This window comes from Macaca fascicularis, chromosome X, assembly GCF_037993035.2.
Source record: "Macaca fascicularis isolate 582-1 chromosome X, T2T-MFA8v1.1".
NCBI classification, from domain to species: Eukaryota; Metazoa; Chordata; class Mammalia; order Primates; family Cercopithecidae; genus Macaca; species Macaca fascicularis.
In genome coordinates, this window is record NC_088395.1 from 48086332 (window position 1) to 48105444 (window position 19113).

Consider the following 19113-nt stretch of genomic DNA (forward strand, 5'->3'; position numbering starts at 1 on the left):
ATTTGGCAAAAGACATAAACCTGCAGATTCAAGAAGCTGACCAAATCCATAATTCATGCCAAGACATGACAAAATTAAGCTTCTGAAAACTACAGAAACAGAAAAAATTTTGAAAGCAACCAGAGAAAAACAATGCATTACTTATAGGTAAAAAATCAAAACAAAAAATAACAACAAAAAAAACATTTGAATGACAGCACATTTCTCATCAGAAACCATGGAGGCTAGAAACAAGTGGCATATTTTTCAAGTGCTAACAAAAAGGGACTGTCTACCACCAATTCTATATCTGGCAAAGTTATCCTTCAGGAATGAAGGGGAAATTAAGACATTCTCAGGTGAAGGAAAACTAAAAGAATTTGTCTCTGGCAGACCTACTCTTAAGAAAATGCCTAAAGGAAGTTCTTCTAACACAAGGGAAGTGATAAAAGAATGAATCTCAAAGCATCAAGAAAGAACCAGGAACAACAGAGCAGAAAAATGACCAATTCTATATAAATACATAGGGAGGAGAAAGGGAATCAGAGGAAGGGGTGGAAAGAATGAGAGACAAACTTCCCTAGGGACTTTTAGCAAACTGTGAAGATGAGTCCCCTCCTCTCCAGAGGGTGATTTAACCAATCATACTTTTTTATGTGTGTAAGATGGAGTCTTGCTCTGTTGCCCAGGCTGGAATGCAGTGGTGCGATCTCTGCACACTGCAACCTCCGCCTCCCGGGTTCAAGCAATTCTCCTGCCTCAGCCTTCTGAGTAGCTGGGATTACAGGCACCCGCCATCACACCTAGCTAATTTTTGTATTCTTAGTAGAGACAAGGTTTCGCCATGTTGGCCAGGCTGGTCTTGAACTCCTGACCTCAGGTGATCCACCTGCCTCGGCCTCCCAAAGTGCTGGGATTACAGGCGTGAGCCACCGTGCCTGGCCAATTGTGCCTTTTTATATTCACATCTTTTTTAGATTCCTGAGTAGTTTTTGTGCAACCGTTCCATCTGCAATGAGAGAGTTCCATTTCTTTTATAAGACCAGCAGAAGAGGCCGGGCGCAATGGCTCACGCCTGTAATCCTGGCACTTTGGGAGGCTGAGGCGGGCGGATCATGAGGTCAAGAGATCAAGACCATCCTGGCCAACATGGTGAAACCCCTTCTCTACTAAAAGTAAAAAAAAAATTAGCTGGGTGTGGTGGCACGCGCCTGTAGTCCCAGCTACTCGGGAGGCTGAGGAAGGAGAACTGCCTGAACCCGGGAGGTGGAGGTTGCAGTGAGCCAAGATCATGCCACTGCACTCCAGCCTGGCAACAGAGCAAGACTCCATCTCAAAAAAAAAAAAAAAAAAAAAAAAAAAAAAAAAAAAAAAAAAAAGACCAGCAGAGGAGAAAAAAATCCCACAATGAAACAACAATAAAAAGATATGTGAGTGCACAGCCAACCTTCCCATTGCTTGCAGAATCTGCCTGGCAGTTCAGCAGCATGGCAACTATGGTTTGTCAAAGGCCCACAGTGATGGTGGTAAAACGCAGCTGAGATGGCAGACAGGTTTGGGGCAGTGCCTTCTGGCTAGTGCGAGGCAACTGGAGCACACAAGTACATACCCAAGATCTTGGTCCTGTGGGCAGTGCAGTATGGCACAAGCAAGATGGAGGAAGCACATTCTACCCTGTCTTTCCCAATGAATACAAGTATAGAACTTGGACAAAGGCCAGGCGTGGTGGCTCACGCCTGTATTCTCAGCACTTTGGATGGCCGAGGTGGGCAGATCACCTGAGGTCAGGAGTTGGAGACCAGCCTGCCCAACATGGTGAAACCCTGTCTCTACTGAAAATACAAAAATTAGCCAGGTGTGGTGGTGGACACCTGTAATCCCAGCTAACTGGGAGGCTGAGGTAGGAGAATCACTTGAACCTGGGAGGCTGAGGTTGCAGTGAGCTGAGACTGTGCCACTGCACTCCAGCCTGGGCGACAGAGCAAGACTCCGTCTCAAAACAAAACAAAACAGAACAAAAACTTGGACAGAACACATGAACTAGCAGTTTCATGACTCTGAAAATTAAAAAAAAAAAAAAAAAAAAAAAAAAAAGGAGCAAGTAGATTATGGGAAAAATCAGAATTTAAAGTACCACTAAATGGACTGTGAGTTTGCCACTTATTCTCTGGTATCTCCCGGCCCAGGATCAAGGCATTATCAAACCAAGAAGAGAGCACTGAGATGCAGAGAGAGAGAGAACTCAAGAAGCAGCCCTCTGGATCTGGCTTGAAGAGTGGTAAAAAGAACCAGGCACAGTTGGGGAAGTGTGTAGCATAGCACAGTAAGTAGAGTCTCAGTTTTCTGTCAGGAGGATGGACAAGGAGGGCCACAGGGAACCAAAAAGTACACAGGAAATCATGGAGAGGAGGAGTTCACCCCATACAATCATTTATCCACTCCCGGGCTCACCCTCAAGCTGTGCATGGATGGATCTAATCCTAAACAGAAAAGCGAACACTTTGAGAACTGAACTAAGGGACAAACCACTGCCCGCCTCTGTCCCAGAATGGCCACAGGGTCACACACAGACAGGACAGGTCTGAATGGCACTGCATAGGTTTGAAAACTGAACTGACACTGAAACCACAAACCACAGAAGGCTGATTAGAATGTGCAGCCGGAACTCAACCAGGCTGACTGACTATCACAAACAAAAACATCAACTTTCTCCTCAGGATTTAAACATAACCCCAACTTATAACAGCATCTTCAAAATGTCCAGGACACGATACAAAATTACATGGTACACAAAGAACCAATCAAATCTCAACTTGCATGACAGAAAACAATCAATAGACACCATCACTGAGATTACACAGATGTTGGAATTATTTGAGAAAGTATTTAAAATAGCTATTATAAAAACACCCCAAGAAGAAAGGGCAAACACTCCAGGAACCAAAAAAAAAATAGAAAGTTTCACCAAAGAAACAGAAGATATAAAGAAGAACCAGGCGGGTGCGGTGGTTCACACCCGCAATCCCAGCACTTTGGGTGGCTGAAGTGGGAGGATCATGAGGTCAGGAGTTCAAGACCAGCCTGGGCAATATGGTGAAACCCCGTCTCTACTAAAAATATAAAAATTAGCCAGGCACGGTGGCAGGCGCCTGTAGTCTCAGCTACTCGGGAGGCTGAGGCAGAAGAATCACTTGGACCCAGGAGGCAGAGGTTGCAGTGAGCCGAGATCGTACCACTGCACTCCAGCCTGGGCAACAGAGCGAGACTCTGTCTCAAAAATAAAATAAAAAAAAGAACCAAATGAAAATTTTGAAACTGAAAAAGATAACAACTGAAATAAACTCTCAATTGATGGACTCAACACAACAGAGATAACAGAGAAAAGAGCAAGTAAGCTTCAAGGTAAACCAATAAAGATTACCTAATCCCAAAAATAGAAAAAACACTGCAGAAACATGAACAGATTCTGAGACCTGTGGGACAATACCAAAAGGTCCAAAATTCACGCCATCAGAGTTCCAAAAGGAGAGGAGAAAGAGGATAGTACAGAAAAATATCTGGAAAAAATAATTCCTGAACACTTTCCCAAATTTGGCAAAAGACAAAAATCTGTATGTTCAAGAGGCTCAGCAAGTTCAAAACAGGATAACCCCAAAGAAATCCACACTCAGACACATCATCACCAAACTGCTGAAAACTAAGGACAAGTGAAAAACAACATATCATTTACAGGAGAACAACTATTTAAATGACTGTGGATTTCTCATGAGAAACCAGGGCATGCAGAAGAAGTGGAACAGCATTGTGAAAGTTCCAAAAGAAAACAACAGTCCACTGAAAAATCTACAGGCAGTAAACATCTCCTTCAGAAATGAAGGTGAAATGAAGACATTCTCAAGGAAGGAAAACCAAGACTATGTTGCCAGCAGACTTGCTCTGAAACAACTGCCAAAGGCAGTTCTTCATAACAGGCAAATGATATCAGAAGGAAACTTAGGTTATGAACAATGAAGGAAGAACATCAAAGTGGTAAAAATCTGGGTAAATAGAATAGATTATCCTTGAGTTCTTTAAAATACATTTGACAGTTGGAAGAGAAATAACATTTTATGGTAGAACTTTCAGTATATATGAAAGTAATATTAATACATAAGACAACAAAAACATAAAGGGGAGAGGGAAAAGGGGCTTATAAGATGGTAAGGTTCACACACTCCACTTAAAGAGGTAAAATACTGATTCTAAGCATGTTGTGTAAACTTAAATATACACAGTAATTTGCAGGGCAACCACCAAAAAAAAATATGTAACTCTGTAAACAGATATAGTAAAAAACACAACAGACAAATAAAAATGCAATCTAAGAAAATGTTCAAATAACCCAAAAGAAGGCAGAAAATGAGAAACAGAGGAACAAAAAAGGGAGAAAAACCAGAAAACAAGTAATAAAGTGGTAAATACCTAAATCCAAGAGCATCAATAATTACATTAAATGTCAATGGACTGAATGTACCAATTAAAAGGAAGAAATTTTTAAAATGGATTAAAAAAATATTACCCAACTGTTATGGACTGAATTGTACTCCCACCTACAAATTCATACATTGAAGCCCCAACCTGCAATGTGACTGTATTTAGAGACTGAGCCTTTATAAAGGTAATTAAGGTTAAATGAGGTCATAAGGGTGGGGGCCAAACCCAGCAGAACTGGTATACATATAAGAGAAATGGACATCAGAGCTTGCTGTGTGTGTGTGAGCAGAGGAAAGGCCATATGAGGACACAGCAACAAGGTGGCCAGCTGCAAGCCAGAAAGAGTGCCTGAGGCTAAAACCAAATCAGTCAGTACCTTAATCTGGGACTTCCCAGCTTCTGGAACTGTGAGAAAATTGACTTCTGTTGTTTAACCCACCCAATCTGTGGTACTTTGTTATGGCAGCCCGAGCAGACTAATATACCTAGCTACATGCTGTCTAAAAGAATATCCTGGTGGGGCGCGGTGGCTCACGCCTGTAATCCCAGCACTTTAGGAGGTCGAGGTAGGCGGATCACCTGAGCTCAGGAGTTCGAGACCAGCCTGGGAGACATGGCAAAACCTCATCTCTACAAAAAATTAGCCAATTGTGGTGGTGTGTGCCTGTGGTCCCACCTACTTGGGAGGTTGAGGTGGGAGGATCACTTAAGCCCGGGAGGTCAAGGCTGCAGTGAGCCAAGATCATGCCACTGCATTCCAGCCTGGGTGAGAGGGAGACCCTGCTAAAACACACACACACACACACAACATACTTCAAATATAATAATACAGGTAGGATAAGAGAAAGAATGGAAAAAAGTATACCACTGAAATACTACCAAAGGAAAACTGGAGTGACCATATTTAATAACAGCCAAAGTAGACTTCAGAGCCAAAACTCATCCAGGATAATGAATGACATAAGGATTAAAAAAACTCACCAGCCAAGCACAGTGGCTCACACCTGTAATCCCAGCACTTTGGGAGGCTGAGGCGGGTGGATCACCTGAGGTCAGGCGTTCAAGACCAGCCTGGCCAACATGGCAAAACCCCGTCTCTACTAAAATACAAAAATTAACTGGGCGTGGTGGCGGGCGCATGTAATCCCAGCTACTTAGGAGGCTGAGGCAGGAGAATCACTTGAAACCAGGAGGGGGAAGTTGCCATGAGTCAAGATCGCACCACTGCACTCTAGCCTGGGTGACAGATCAAGACTCCATCTCAAAAAAAAAAAAAAAAAAAAAAAAAATTAATTAATTCACCAAAAAGACATAACACTCCTAAAAGTGTATGCATCTAAGCATCTAACAACAGAGCTTCAAAATATATGAAGGGATACTGATACAACTGACAGGAGAAACAGGCAAATCTGCAATAATAACTGTATACTCAATACTTTTTTCTCAGTAACTGATAGAACCAGTAGACAGAAAATCAGCAAGAATATAGAACTAAACACCATCAACCAACTGTATGCAATTGAGATATACAAAACACTCCTGTAAAACAACAGAATATACATTCTTTTCTTTTTTTTTTTTTTTTGAGACGGAGTCTCGCTCTGTCGCCCAGGCTGGAGTGCAGTGGCGTGATCTTGGCTCACTGCAACCTCTGCCTCCCGCATTCAAGGGATTCTCCTGCCTCAGGCTCCCAAGTAGCTGGGACTACAGGCACGTGCCACCACGCCTGGCTAATTTTGTATATACATTCTTTTCAAGTGCACATGGAACATTCACCAAGAAAGACCATGAGTCAGAAAACCAAATTTAACAAGTGTAAAAGACCTGAAATCATACAAAGTATAATATGTTCTCAGACCATAATGAATTTTTTATAGTAATAGATAACAGGAAAATCTCTAGGTACTTGAAAATTAAACATCATTCTTCTAAATAATATATTGGTCAAAAAGGAAGTCTCAAAGAAAATTAGAAAATACTTCAAACTGAACAAAAATGAAAATACAACATATGAAAATTTGTGGGATGCAGCTAAAGAAGTGCTTAGAGGAGGCCGGATGTGGTGGCTCACACCTGTGATCCCAGCACTTTGGGAAGCCGAGGCAGGTGGATCACCTGAGATCAGGAGTTTGGGACCAGCCTGCCCAACATGGCGAAACCCTGTCTCCACTAAAAATACAAAAAAATTAGCTGGGCGTGGTGGTGGGCGCCTGTAGTCCCAACTACTCAGGAGGCTGAGGCAGGAGAATCTCTTGAACCCCAGAGGCAGAGGTTGCAGTGAGCCGAGATCGCACCACTACACTCCTGCCTAAGCGACAGAGCAAGACTCCATCTCAAAAAAAAAAAAAAAAAAAAAAAAAAAAAAAAAATCACCATATGATCCAGTAATGTCACTCCTGGGTATATATCCAAAGGACCTGAAATTAGTATGTCAAGGAGATATCTACAATCCCATGTTTACTGCAGCATTATTCGCAACAGCCAAGTTATGGAATCAACCTCAGTTTCCATCAGTGGATGAACGGATAAAGAAAATGTGGCATATATACACAACGGAATATCATTCAGCCTTTAAAAAGAAGGAAATTCAGGCCAGGAGCAGTGGCTCACGCCTGTAGTCCCAGCACATAGGGAGGCCAAGGCAGGCAGATCACCTGAGGTCAGGAGTTCAAGACCAGTTTGGTCAACATGGTGAAACCCCATCTCTACTAAAAATAGAAAAATTAACCGGGCATGGTGGCAGGTGCCTGTAATCCCAGCTACTCAGGAGGCTGGGGCAGGAGAATCACTTGAACCTGGGAGGCGGAAGTTGCAGTGAGCCAAGCAGCCTGGGCGACAAAGCAAGACTCCATCTCAAAAAAAGAAAAAAGAAAAAAGAAGGAAATTCTGCCGTTTGCAACAATGGATGAACCTGGGGAACATTATCCTAAGTAAAATAAGCCAGGCACAGAAAGATAAATACTGCATGTGCTCACTCATATGTAGAAGCTTAAAAAGTTCTCACAGAAGTAGAGTTGTTCTCATAGAAGAACAGTGGTTACTAGAGGCAGGGAAGGGTTGGGGGGTGGGTAGCCAAAGGTTGGTTAACAGATACATAAGTAGAGCTGGATAGGAGGAATAAGTTCTAGCATTCTACAGCACTGTAGGGTGACCATAATTAACAACAATTTAGTGTATATTTTCAAATAGCCAGAAGAGAGGCTTTTCAATGTTCTCAATACTAAGAAATAAATGTTTGATATGGATATGCTAATTATCTTGATTTGATCATTACACATTGTAGACATTTACCAAAACATCCCAGTATACCCCATAAACACGTATAATTATTATGTGTCAATTTAAAATAATAAGGCCGGGCACAGTGGCTCACGCCTGTAATCCCAGCACTTTGGGAGGCCGAGGCAGGCGATCACCTGAGGTCAGCGGTTTGAGACCAGCCTGCCCAACATGGTGAAACCCCATCTCTACTAAAAATACAAAAATTAGCCAGGCATGGTGGTGCATGCCTGTAGTCCCAGCTACTCAGGAGGAAGGCAGGGGAATTGCTTGAACCTGGGAGCCGGAGGTTGCAGTGAGCCGAGATCACACCACTGCACTCCAGCCTGGGCGACAGAGCAAGACTCCATCTCAAAAAAAAATTTAAGGCCGGGAGCAGTGGCTCATGCCTGTAATCCCAGCACTTTGGGAGGCCGAGGCGGGTGGATCACGAGGTCAGGAGATGGAGACCATCTGGGCTAACACGGTGAAACCCCGTCTCTACTAAAAATACAAAAAATGAGCCGGGCGTGGTGGTGGGCGCCTGTAGTCCCAGCTACTCAGAAGGCTGAGGCAGGAGAATGGTGTGAACCCAGGAGGCGGAGCTTGCAGCGAGCTGAGATCGCACCACTGCACTCCAGCCTGGGTGACAGAGCGAGACTCCGTCTCAAAAAAATAAAATAAAATAAAATAAAAATTAAATAATAAAATAATAAAAGCAAAAAAAATTATTAACAATTGGGGTTAGAACAATTGGAAATCCATATGCAAAATGAACCCTGACCTAATCCTCACACCTTACACAAAAATTAATGCAAAAGGGCCAGGCACAGTGGCTCATGCCTGTAATCCCACCACTTTGGGAGGCCAAGGTGGGTGGATCACCTGAGGTCAGGAGTTCGAGACCAGCCTGGCCAACATGGTGAAACCCCAACTCTACTAAGAATATAAAAATTAGCCAGGTGTGGTGGTGCATGCCTGTAGTCCCAGCTACTCGGGAGGCTGAGGCAAGTGATTCTTATCACTTGAACCCAGGAGGTGGAGGTTGCAGTGAGCCGAGATGGCGCCACTGCACTCTAGCCTGGGCAATACAGTGAGACTCCATCTCAAAAAAAAAAAAAATTAATGCAAAAGGAATCATCTATCTAAATGTAAAATCCAAAACTATAAAATTATAGAATAGGAGAAAATCTTCATGACCTAGTGTTAGGCAAAGTTCTTAGACATGACACCAAGGGCATGATCCATAAATAAATGATTCATAAATTGGAAATTTTCCAAATTAAAAAGTTTTGCTCTGCAAACAACAATGTACGAGAAGAAAAGGACAAGCAATACACTTGGAGAAAGCATTTGCGAACCGTGTATCTGACAAAGGACCTGTATAAAGGATATATAAAGAACTCTCAAAACTCAACAGCAAGAAAATCCAGTTGAAAAATGGGCACAAACTTTTGAACAGACATTCATCAAGAGGATAGACCAAAAGTAAATAAGCATATATAAAGATGCTTAACATCTTTAACCATTAAGGAAATGCAAATTAAAATCATTATGAGATAAACGACTACATAAAAAACACTGACAATACCAAGTACTGACAAAAATATGAAACAATTGGAACTCATACATTGCTGGGAGAAATGAAAAATGGTTCAACCGCTCTAGAAAATAATTTGGCAGATTCCTAAAAAGTTAAACATACACTTACCGTATGACCCAGTAATCCAATATTTACTCCGCAGAAATGAAAACCTATGTTCACACAAAGCCCTGTGCATGATTGTTTAAAGTAGCTCTACTCATAATTGCCAAAAACTGGAAATAACCCAAATGTCAACAGGAGAATGGATAAATACACTGGGGAACATTTATACCATGGACTACTATTCAGCAATAACAAAGAAACAACTACTGACACACACAACGTCGATGAATCTCCAGGGAATTGTGCTGAGTGGAAACAAACACAAAAAAATCCCAAAAGGTCACATACCATACGATCCACTTCTATTACATTCTTGAAATGACAAAATTCCCAAAACGGAAAACAGATTTGTAGCTGCCAAGAGTTTAGGAATGGGTATGGTGGAGGAAGGGTAGTGGCTATGGCCGTAAGGGACAACTTGAGGGATTCTTGCGATGATGGGGCTTGACCATATCAGTGTCAACATCCTGACTTTGATATTGTACTATGGTTTTTGCAGGATGTTATCATTGGGGGAATCTAGGAAAAGAGTACACAGGATTTCTCTGTATTATTCTTTCAATTGCATGTAAATCAATCATCTCAGAAAGAAAAGGTTACATAATACATGACACCCCACTTATATGACATTCTTGAAAAGACAAAACTATAGTGACACAGAACAGACCTGCCACTGCCTGAGGTTACAGGTTGGGGAAGATATGACTATTAACAGAGTAGCATGAAGGAGTTTTTTGGGGTGATGAAACTATTATCTGTCCTATAGATTAGTTACACCAATCTAACAGAAAAATCAATTTCACTGTATGTTAATTTAAAAAATAAAAATGTTTAAAGTGAAAGAAAAAATATGGTGGGTTGCAGGTATCTGAAAAATTTTTGTCTCTTGGACAGAAGATAATTCAAAGTCCAACTAAGAAAACTGCTTCAGGAAAATCATTGGAAAGACAAGCAGGTTCCCTAAGAGATTTCATTCCCAAGTTACATTTTGATGTGGTATCTCCAGCTCACTGAGGAAGGCTATAGGACATATCTGCAGGAAAGCATTTGTCACCAGGCTGTGGTTGAGGGCAACTGCACTATCCACATGAAGACCCAGCAAAGAAATACCTTTAAACACAATTCCAGGCAACCTTGACTTCCCATGAAGGCTGTGTGCTCTCTCCTGATGAGTAAGGTGAGCCAAGGTACTGCTTATGTTTCCTTTGGCTACCAGAAGGCTCAAAGAGAAACTGACAACCCAACATCAATATCTGTTACACCCTGAGTCCTGCACACCTCTACATTCTAACTTGGCCTTGATCTGTTGTCTCTTATTTTGTCTAATCCTAATCCTTATTTACAAATACTTTCCTATTTTATGGCAGGGATTTCCACATATTTCGCTACATCCACAGTAAAATAGAGGAATGAAGAAACAGACAACATACTTACCTGGGGTTTGGCCATTTCCTGCTCTTCTTGGGAAAAAGCAGATATGTGTAACGGCTGAGCTGGAACAAGTGGAGAAGAGTAGAGCAGATGAGGAGACCCCATCAGACTTTCAGTGCCCAGAATTAGCTGCCTAGCAATCCCCTCACATCAGCTGGCCATCAGACTGCTCTCTGGAACCAGAGTCTGGGCAACCATGTGATTTTAACAATCTATGTATTATTCACTCTTCATGCGAACATTGAACACAAAAGGTTTTATACACACATATCTTAAATTGTGTACTGACCTATAAAGTGTATTTCTAGGTATTTTCCTTAAGGAAATAATTTATCATAATGTATCATAATTTCTCTGTACGTACCCACGTCTCAGCATTGATTTTAATAATGCCAAACTTAAACGATCCTCTATGACACATAAGGGATTAATAATAACAAAATATAAAAGATAAAATGCTACAAAGCTGTTAAAAGCGTTATATGGAATTGTACAGTATCTATGCACTTTGTGGTACATATATCTCAACTAAACGTTTTTTAAAGGTGTACAAAAAATCTTAAGCTGAATTACATTAAACTTTTATATGAAAACAAAGTAGGTTTTAAAACTGTGGGAATCCATTTTAAAGCTATATGTTAAATGTTTAAAAGGCATACCCCTATACACACCAAAAATGTCTAAAAATGGACATTTAAATGCGTGGGGGAAGAATTAGTTCCTTTTGATTTTCTTTTCCTCTATTTCTGAATTAATCTATACTTCAAATGTTATTTATTAAATGCCAAAAAAACCACACTCTAAAACTATTGTCCCAATTACATTTTACCCCCATCTCCCTCAGACCCCGCACCTACCCCTCCTCCCAGGTCCCCAACTCTGGGCGAGGCCCGGGGTCAGGTGAGACCTCGCAGGTGCCTCTCCTTCCTTCTGCTCACCTCACCGGGGCCGCCTTGCCCAGGAGCCGGAAAGAGGCCTTCGGGTGCGGGGGTGCAGGTTCACTTCGGCCGGAGCATTCACACCAGGTCCCCACCTCGGGGCTTGGGCAAGGGGATAGAGCAGAGGGAGGAGCGGGGCGCGTCTAAAGAGGGGCCTGAGGGATGGGCATGAACCCTTAGGGGCAGGTCACTGTGCTGGGAAATGTGTAAAAGTCAAAGTTTAATAAGCCCCATTCAATCCTGCTTAGCCCCCATAACTTTGTTCACCAGCGAGCCCCTAGAACCTCGTCCACTGACCTCTCGGTCCCCCATCACTCAACCCCCAGCTCCCTCTTTACTCATCCCGCAGAACTCCCCATCACTCGGCCCACGACCCCTAGCACTTGCCCCCCTCAACCTCACTCTCTCTGGATAACAGATTTTCTGCTCGCTGCTCAGGAGACCGTTACAAAGCCCGGCCCCAACAAGCACTTCCGCTTCGGGACCGACTCTTTGGCACCGCAGCCTAAAGGGCTGCAGCGGTCGGTTCTGCGCACGCTCAGTGGCGCCTTTGAGACCCCGTCCGCCAATAGTCAACATGGGGCCGCAGCGCAGGCGCAGAGGGAAGGTAGTCTTGCCGGTGACGTCACTCCTCCAGGCGAGAGGGCCGCGGTCACCGTGTCTTTTTGCTTCTGGGGCTGCGTCGCAGAGCGGGTGTTTACTTAGTTCTGCAGAGGCCGGTACTCCTAAGACTTCAGACACCAATTTTCTTACGGCAAGGCGGGGAGGGGAAGTGCCCAACTAAGGAAAAGATTCTAGCAGGCGGCAGTTTCGCACTTTGAACTTTGAGGGCAGCAACAGGGTTGCAAGTGTAAAAGAACGGGATGGCGGGGTCTGTGGCTAAATTGCTCTGCGTGCACAAAGAGTAGGAGGTAGGGAAAAGCCACTGGCTTCATCCAGTGGCCAGGACTGGGAGTTTACGTTGTAGCATTTGAAGGACGGTAGGTCGGTATGCAGACAAGCTGAAAAATAAACGGCGATATGGGACACACACACCAGGGGTGAAGGGGTGTATTAAGTGGTGGCTAACAGGTTGCTTTTTCTGGATGAGTAGACAGTGTCAGTGTGTTGGGAGTGTAGGAGGTGTAGGCTGGGGCCAGGTGCTGTAGGGCCTCCTTGGCCAGGGAGCTCATATTTCATTCTGGACATATAGGAAACCATAAAAAGGATCCGATTTGTAAAGACCAGTCTGAAGCAATCTAACATTATATAGTAACGTTAAAAATACACATATATTGGGCTGGGCGTGGTGGCTCATGCTTATAATCTCAGCACTTTGGGAGGCCGAGGTAGGCGGATCACCTGAGGTCAGGAGTTCAAGACCAGCCTGGCCAACATGGTGAAACCCTGTCTCTACTAAAAATACCAAAAATTAGCCGGGCTTGGTAGCGCGCCTGTGATCCCATCTACTCGGGAGGCTGAGGCAGGAGAATCACTTGAACTCGGGAGGAAGAGGTTGCAGTGAGCCATGATCACACCACTGCACTCCAGCCTGGGCAACACAGTGAGACTCCATCTCAGAAACAAAAAAACAAACAACAACAAAAAGGAATGGAACTTCCCAGCAGACAAGACAAAGAAAGAAAGTAAAAAAGGAACTCACATCTCTTGCTCCCTGACACAGCAGCACCTCCTGGGTATACAAGTTATCCACTCTCTCAATGCATTAGGAGGTAGAAAATAGAAAGGGCTGGTCCTTTAGGGCTCATCACAGTGTCGCCCCTTCTAGCACCTAAACGTCATCTCCAACCACCTTGTACACACACACCTACACAAAGGAGGAAATCCTTTAGGGTTGGTGGGAGTTGGGGGGCAGAGGAGCCAGTGATACAGCGCCTCAGAAACTATCCCAGGGCCCACGGTGTGCATGCACAAGCTATGTGAGGCTAACTTTGCTGCTGCAGAGCGAGGACCCCCACTGTGTGTCCTGGGTAACCTCTACCATCAGTCCCTACAGGTATGACCTCCTCATACAGTAACCTAAGCAGCAGGTAGCTAGGTGAAGGAGAGTGAGAAGCTGATAGGTGGCTGGTCCCACCACAGAGTCTGCATGATATGACATTCCCATTGAAAGACAATGAGAGAAGCCCCCACGTGGCTGGCGAGTTATCATTACAATTGCTCTTAAGATACATTTTATCAAGACCACAAAAGCCTTGCCAATTGTGAGCAGTCATTTTGGACCAGAGGCAGCAGGTGAGGTTGACAGAACAACAGCACAAAAGGAGCCAGGTCTCTGGTGACCTTGGAGCCACCACACTAGGCCTGGATTACCTGCCTCCAAAAGAGGAGTCTGCTTCCCTCCTCTTGAAGCCACTGGTGTTTGTGGTGGGATTGGTGCGTGCAGCCAAATCAAATCCTGTGCAATCCATCAGACTTTTCTGTGTTGGCCAATGTGAGTGTCAGCGAACAGGAGACACATGGGACTGGTGGGTGAGGAGCATGAATAATGGTGACTGAAGGGCAAATTGGGAGTAAATGAGAGCAAGGAGAGGCAAAGGGCAATGGAATGGAGGTGAATGAACACCAGAGTGGAGTGGATGTGGGCCAAAGTGAGGGAATGACTATGCATACATCAATTATGAATGAATATGAGATTATGATGAGATTAAGTAAATGCTGGGAAATAAGGCACAGTCTCAGTGGAAAAAAGGTGAAAGTGGGAACAGACTCTGAATGGGGCAACTGAAAGGGGTGAATGTGAGTGGAATTTATATGAGTACTAAGGATTAGAGTGTGAATGAATGGTGGTTTTATGAGGCACAAGATGAATGAAGAGAGGGGAATTTAGGGAGACAATAGGAGTGAATGTGGGTAATGTGGGATGGAAAGGGAAGAATGGGGTGCGGGAAGGACAGAATAAAAGAGTGGAGATAGAGACATGGTAGAATGTGAAGCAGGCCGAGTTTGAGTGCGGGTGCTATGAGGGAGAAGGGTGACTAGAGATGACTGGGATTAGATGGGTGTAATACAGGGTAGTAGCCCAGGAACGTGGGTGTACAGGGATCCCAGTGGGAATCGGCAAATATGAATGAGCTGAAGAGTGCGCATGAATGGAGATGATGTTGGGCAGAGTGAGAGGGAATGAAAGTGAAGAGCAGAGGATGGGTGAAGGTGGGTATTGCGAGGCAGAGAGTGGAACTCACCTTTACTTGGGTGAGTAAAGCGAGGAAACATGGGGAGCCCGATGTGAGCAAAAGTAACGAATTTGAGGCACAGTGTGACAGAATGTGGGTACTGGGAGGCAGAATATGAGCAAGAAGAGGGTGATAGGGGTTACAATGGGAATAGATTTAAATGAATGAGGCAGTGAGAGGCAGAGTAAGAGTAAATGGAGGCAATGAAGAGAAAACTGAGAAAGAACAGTGACCAAGCATAGGCTAAGTATATGTGGGTAACTTCACCTAGTGTTTGGGAGTAATAGGGACAGAGCTCCAGGAAATGGGGGTGTTCCTGGGACAGCATCTGAGAGAATAGAGGTGAAGGAGGGGCAGAAAGGGAATGAATGGGGGAAATAATGAGGCCCCGGGTCAATGAAAGAAGCTGAAGGCTGGGCCACGTGCGAGTAAGCCAGAGTCATTTGATGCAGGGGTGGGAAATAGAGATAAATATAGGAAAGGAAATGAGTCTGAGCGAGAGTGAGTGGGGTGAAGAAGGAATATGACATGAGAGAATTTGGGTAATGCTAAGTAGACTGTGGGGAATTGTGATAATATGAGGCCCAGTATGGGTGAATATAAGTGGCTGAAAGGCAGTGTAAGTGAATGGAGGAACAAAAGGCAGAATGAGAATGAAGTTGAAAAAGCAGGCATAAGAATGTATATGTAATATGCCATTTGTAATATGAAACGTGGGGCACATTCCAGTAAATTAGGATGGAACAGCACTTTAAGTGCAGAGAGGTGAACCAAGGATGAGTGCTATGGTTTGAATATGTCCCTTCCAAAATTCAGATGTCAGAAACTTAATCCCCAATGCAACAGTGTTGGGAGGTAGGGCCTTTAATCCCCAATGCAACAGTGTTGGGAGGTGTTTAGGCTTCTGTGCTCTGTGTTCCAGAATCTACCACTTAGACCTTTGCTCATAGAGCCCAGAGTTCCAGAATGCCCCTAATTCCGAACACCACAGGGTGAGTCTGGAGCAAGTCACCTGGGAGGGCTTACAGGTGCCATAATGCAGGCCTGGGGCACTGTGGTAGTGACCTTGGCCACACTGATGGTTGTCACTGTGGATGCCAAGATCTATGAACGCTGCGAGCTGGCGGCAAGACTGGAGAGAGCAGGGCTGAACGGCTACAAGGGCTACGGCATTGGAGACTGTGAGAATCCCAGTTGCCCCTGAGCCACCCACCACATTCAGACCCAGACCCCCCTTGTCCTTTATCACCTCTCCAGGCCAGGGCATGAGCCCTTGAGTCACTCCCTGACTGACTATGCTGAGTAGTTTAACTAACTCTAACACCACCACCATTATGGCCTTCACAACCATCACCTCCATCTCTGCCATCAACACTATCACTACAATCAATATCACTGCTGTTACCATCATGAATACCATCGCTACCACCATCACTGACGTCTCACCAGAATCACCAACATCACCACCACTAAACCAAGATCACCACCCTCACAACTGAGATGACAACCATCCCTGTCCTCCCCCCATCCTATCCTTCCCTATTCCCAGGCTCTATACCTACTCCTTGCCTCCCTTCTCCCTGCCCCAGGGCTGTGCATGGCTCATTATGAGAGTGGCTTTGACACCGCCTTCGTGGACCACAATCCTGATGGCAGCAGTGAATATGGCATTTTCCAACTGAATTCTGCCTGGTGGTGTGACAACGGCATTACACCTACCAAGAACCTCTGCCACATGGATTGTCATGGTAAGTCAGCACTGGGGACACACTGAAGCCCTGCTGGGCCCTACTCTCCCACACTTGGAGGGCAAGGTTGTTTAAGCCATAATCTCCTGCAACAAGAGAAAAGTGATGGGAAAAGGAGAAAAGTTGCCTGAGCAACTTTTGGTTGTTTAGGACAGAAGAGCTCAGAGCTCAGAGCTCCCAATCCTCACCCAGAAAGGACACTGCAGTTTTCTTAGACTCAGGAAACAGGAAACTTACCTCCATGTGGAATAGAGATAGAGACTGTCCTGATTTGGGGTTGAAGTTACCCAGGCCCCGAGGAAAGAAGCAAATGTCTGATTCTAGAAACAGAAACAGATAACCTCCATGCAGAAATGACAGAACTTTCCAGATAAGACTGGTGTTGTTGAGGACAAAATAGAATAGCAGTTAAAGTTGTTCAGTGTTGGCCAAAATGGCGGTTGAGGTTGTCCAAGACAGGAAAAAATGGAGACTGAGGTTATTTGGGGCCAGCCCAAATGGAAATTGAGGTTGTCCAGGACCAGATAGTATGGGGGTTGGGATTATTCATAACTAGCCAACATGACCATCCAGATAATCCAGGATCAGTCAACATGAGTTAAGGTTGTACAGAACCAGCTAACATGGTGATTAAGATCATTTATAACCAACTGACAAGAGAATCAAGGTCATCCAGAATCAGCCAACATAGTGGTTGAGGTTCTTCAGGCCCCAAAGAACCCAAAACCCCTGGGCCCTCCATTCACTGTTACCCTATCCCCAATGCACTAGATCAGCATGTCCCTCTCTTCCCCCTCAGACCTGCTCAATCGCCATATTCTGGATGACATCATGTGTGCCAAGCAGATTGTGTCCTCACAGAATGGGCTGTCTGCCTGGTAAGTTCATGGGGATGACCCGGACTGTGGGCAGCCAGGGATAGTGTCACTGCCACCCCATCAACCTGTCCACTTCATGCTCTCTCTTTTCCTTCATTTCCCAGGACTTCTTGGAGGCGGCACTGTTCTGGCCATGATTTATCTGAATGGCTCAAGGGGTGTGATATGAACGTGAAAATTGATCCGAAAATTCATCCATGACTCAGATTCGAAGAGACAGATTTTATTTTCCTTTCATTTCTTTCTCTTGTGCATTTAATAAAGGATGGTATTGATAAACAATGCAAAAAATGCTGTGATGTCTGACTCTCTTCATTTATTCAATGCCCGGAAGTACCCTTCCGTCACAGTATTCTGTCACTTCCTCCATATATTCAAAGCTCTAATTAAGAAATACCAGATCACTCAGGGTGGGGAAGGAAGGGAGGATAGTGTTGTGAATCAAGAGCATGTGTTCTCCTGGGTTCAAAAACCATCTCTACCGGCCGGGCGCGGTGGCTCAAGCCTGTAATCCCAGCACTTTGGGAGGCCGAGACGGGCGGATCATGAGGTCAGGAGATCGAGACCATCCTGGCTAACACGGTGAAACCCCGTCTCTACTAAAAAATACAAAAAACTAGCCGGGCGAGGTGGCGGGCGCCTGTAGTCCCAGCTACTCGGGAGGCTGAGGCAGGAGAATGGCATGAACCCGGGAGGCGGAGCTTGCAGTGAGCTGAGATCCGGCCACTGCACTCCAGCCTGGGCGACAGAGTGAGACTCCGTCTCAAAAAAAAAAAAAAAAAAAAAAAACAACAAAAAAACCCCAAAAACCATCTCTACCACCTACTAGCTGTGTTGCCTTGGAAGAGATACTTAATTTCTCTGTGCCTCAGTTTCCTCATCTGTTAAATAAGGATGATAATAATAGTAACTACTTGATGGGGTTATTGGGAGGATTAAATGAATTAGTATTTGTAAAACGCATAAAGTGCTTGGTACATAAGACAGTTATAGGTTTGGAGATAGAGGAGTGGGATGGGAGAGATGAAAATTGGCTTCCCTTAAAAAGAATCAGTCTCTTAAAAAGAATCAGGGTGCGGTGGCTCACGCCTGTAATCCCAGTACTTTGGGAGGCCAAGCCAGGCGGATCATGAGGTCAGGAGTTCGAGACCAGCCTGGCAAATATGGTGAAACCCCATCTCTACTAAAAATACAAAAAAAATTTAGCCGGGTGTGGTGACACGGACCTGTAGTCCCAGCTACTCAAGAGGCTGAGGCAGAAGAATTGCTTGAACCCAGGAGGCGGAGGTTGCAGTGAGCCGAGATCGTGCCACTGCACTCCAACCAGGGTAACAGAGCGAGACTCTGTCTCAAAAAAAAAAAAAAAAAAAAAATCACTCTCAGTTCAGGTCACTACAGGGTCTTTATTTAAGGCAGATACCGTCTCTTCAGGGGAGAATGAATCCAAAAGGATTGTGCTTACACAGGAAGCTCAGTGGGAATTAGGAGTTAAAGGTACATTTTCCTGCATCCTGCCACACAACA

The 19113-nt window shown here is 44.5% G+C and overlaps 2 protein-coding genes across 10 annotated transcripts in view; one reads left to right on the forward strand and one right to left on the reverse strand.

Annotated features, from left to right (window-relative positions):
* ZNF182 (zinc finger protein 182) overlaps window positions 1-12270 on the reverse strand; it is a 30233-nt gene extending 17963 nt beyond the window's left edge. For 2 of the 8 annotated variants that reach the window (XM_074029974.1, XM_074029972.1), the window contains exons 1-3: window positions 12190-12270; window positions 11788-11982; window positions 10853-10906 (exon numbers count right to left, since the gene is read on the reverse strand). In XM_074029974.1, coding sequence (XP_073886075.1) covers window positions 10853-10867 — 15 coding nt within the window. In that variant the 5' untranslated portion in view covers window positions 10868-10906; window positions 11788-11982; window positions 12190-12270. Of the gene's footprint in view, window positions 1-10852; window positions 10912-11706; window positions 11983-12184 lie in introns of those variants that run through there. The other 6 variants (XM_005593442.4, XM_065538234.1, XM_074029976.1 and 3 more) reach the window with 5 other exon arrangements.
* A 144-nt stretch (window positions 12271-12414) lies between these two features.
* Window positions 12415-17880, forward strand: SPACA5 (sperm acrosome associated 5). Of its 2 annotated transcripts, none has more exons than XM_005593438.4 (5): window positions 12415-12506; window positions 15886-16144; window positions 16553-16711; window positions 17511-17589; window positions 17694-17880. In XM_005593438.4, the coding sequence occupies exons 2-5, from the start codon at window positions 16000-16002 to the stop codon at window positions 17788-17790; spliced, it is 480 nt and encodes a 159-aa protein (XP_005593495.1). In that variant the 5' UTR covers window positions 12415-12506; window positions 15886-15999; the 3' UTR covers window positions 17791-17880. The 2 variants fall into 2 exon arrangements, with proteins under 2 accessions (XP_005593495.1, XP_045239953.1); XM_045384018.2 differs by having other exon boundaries at window positions 15914-16144.
* The last annotated feature ends 1233 nt before the right edge of the window (window positions 17881-19113 follow it).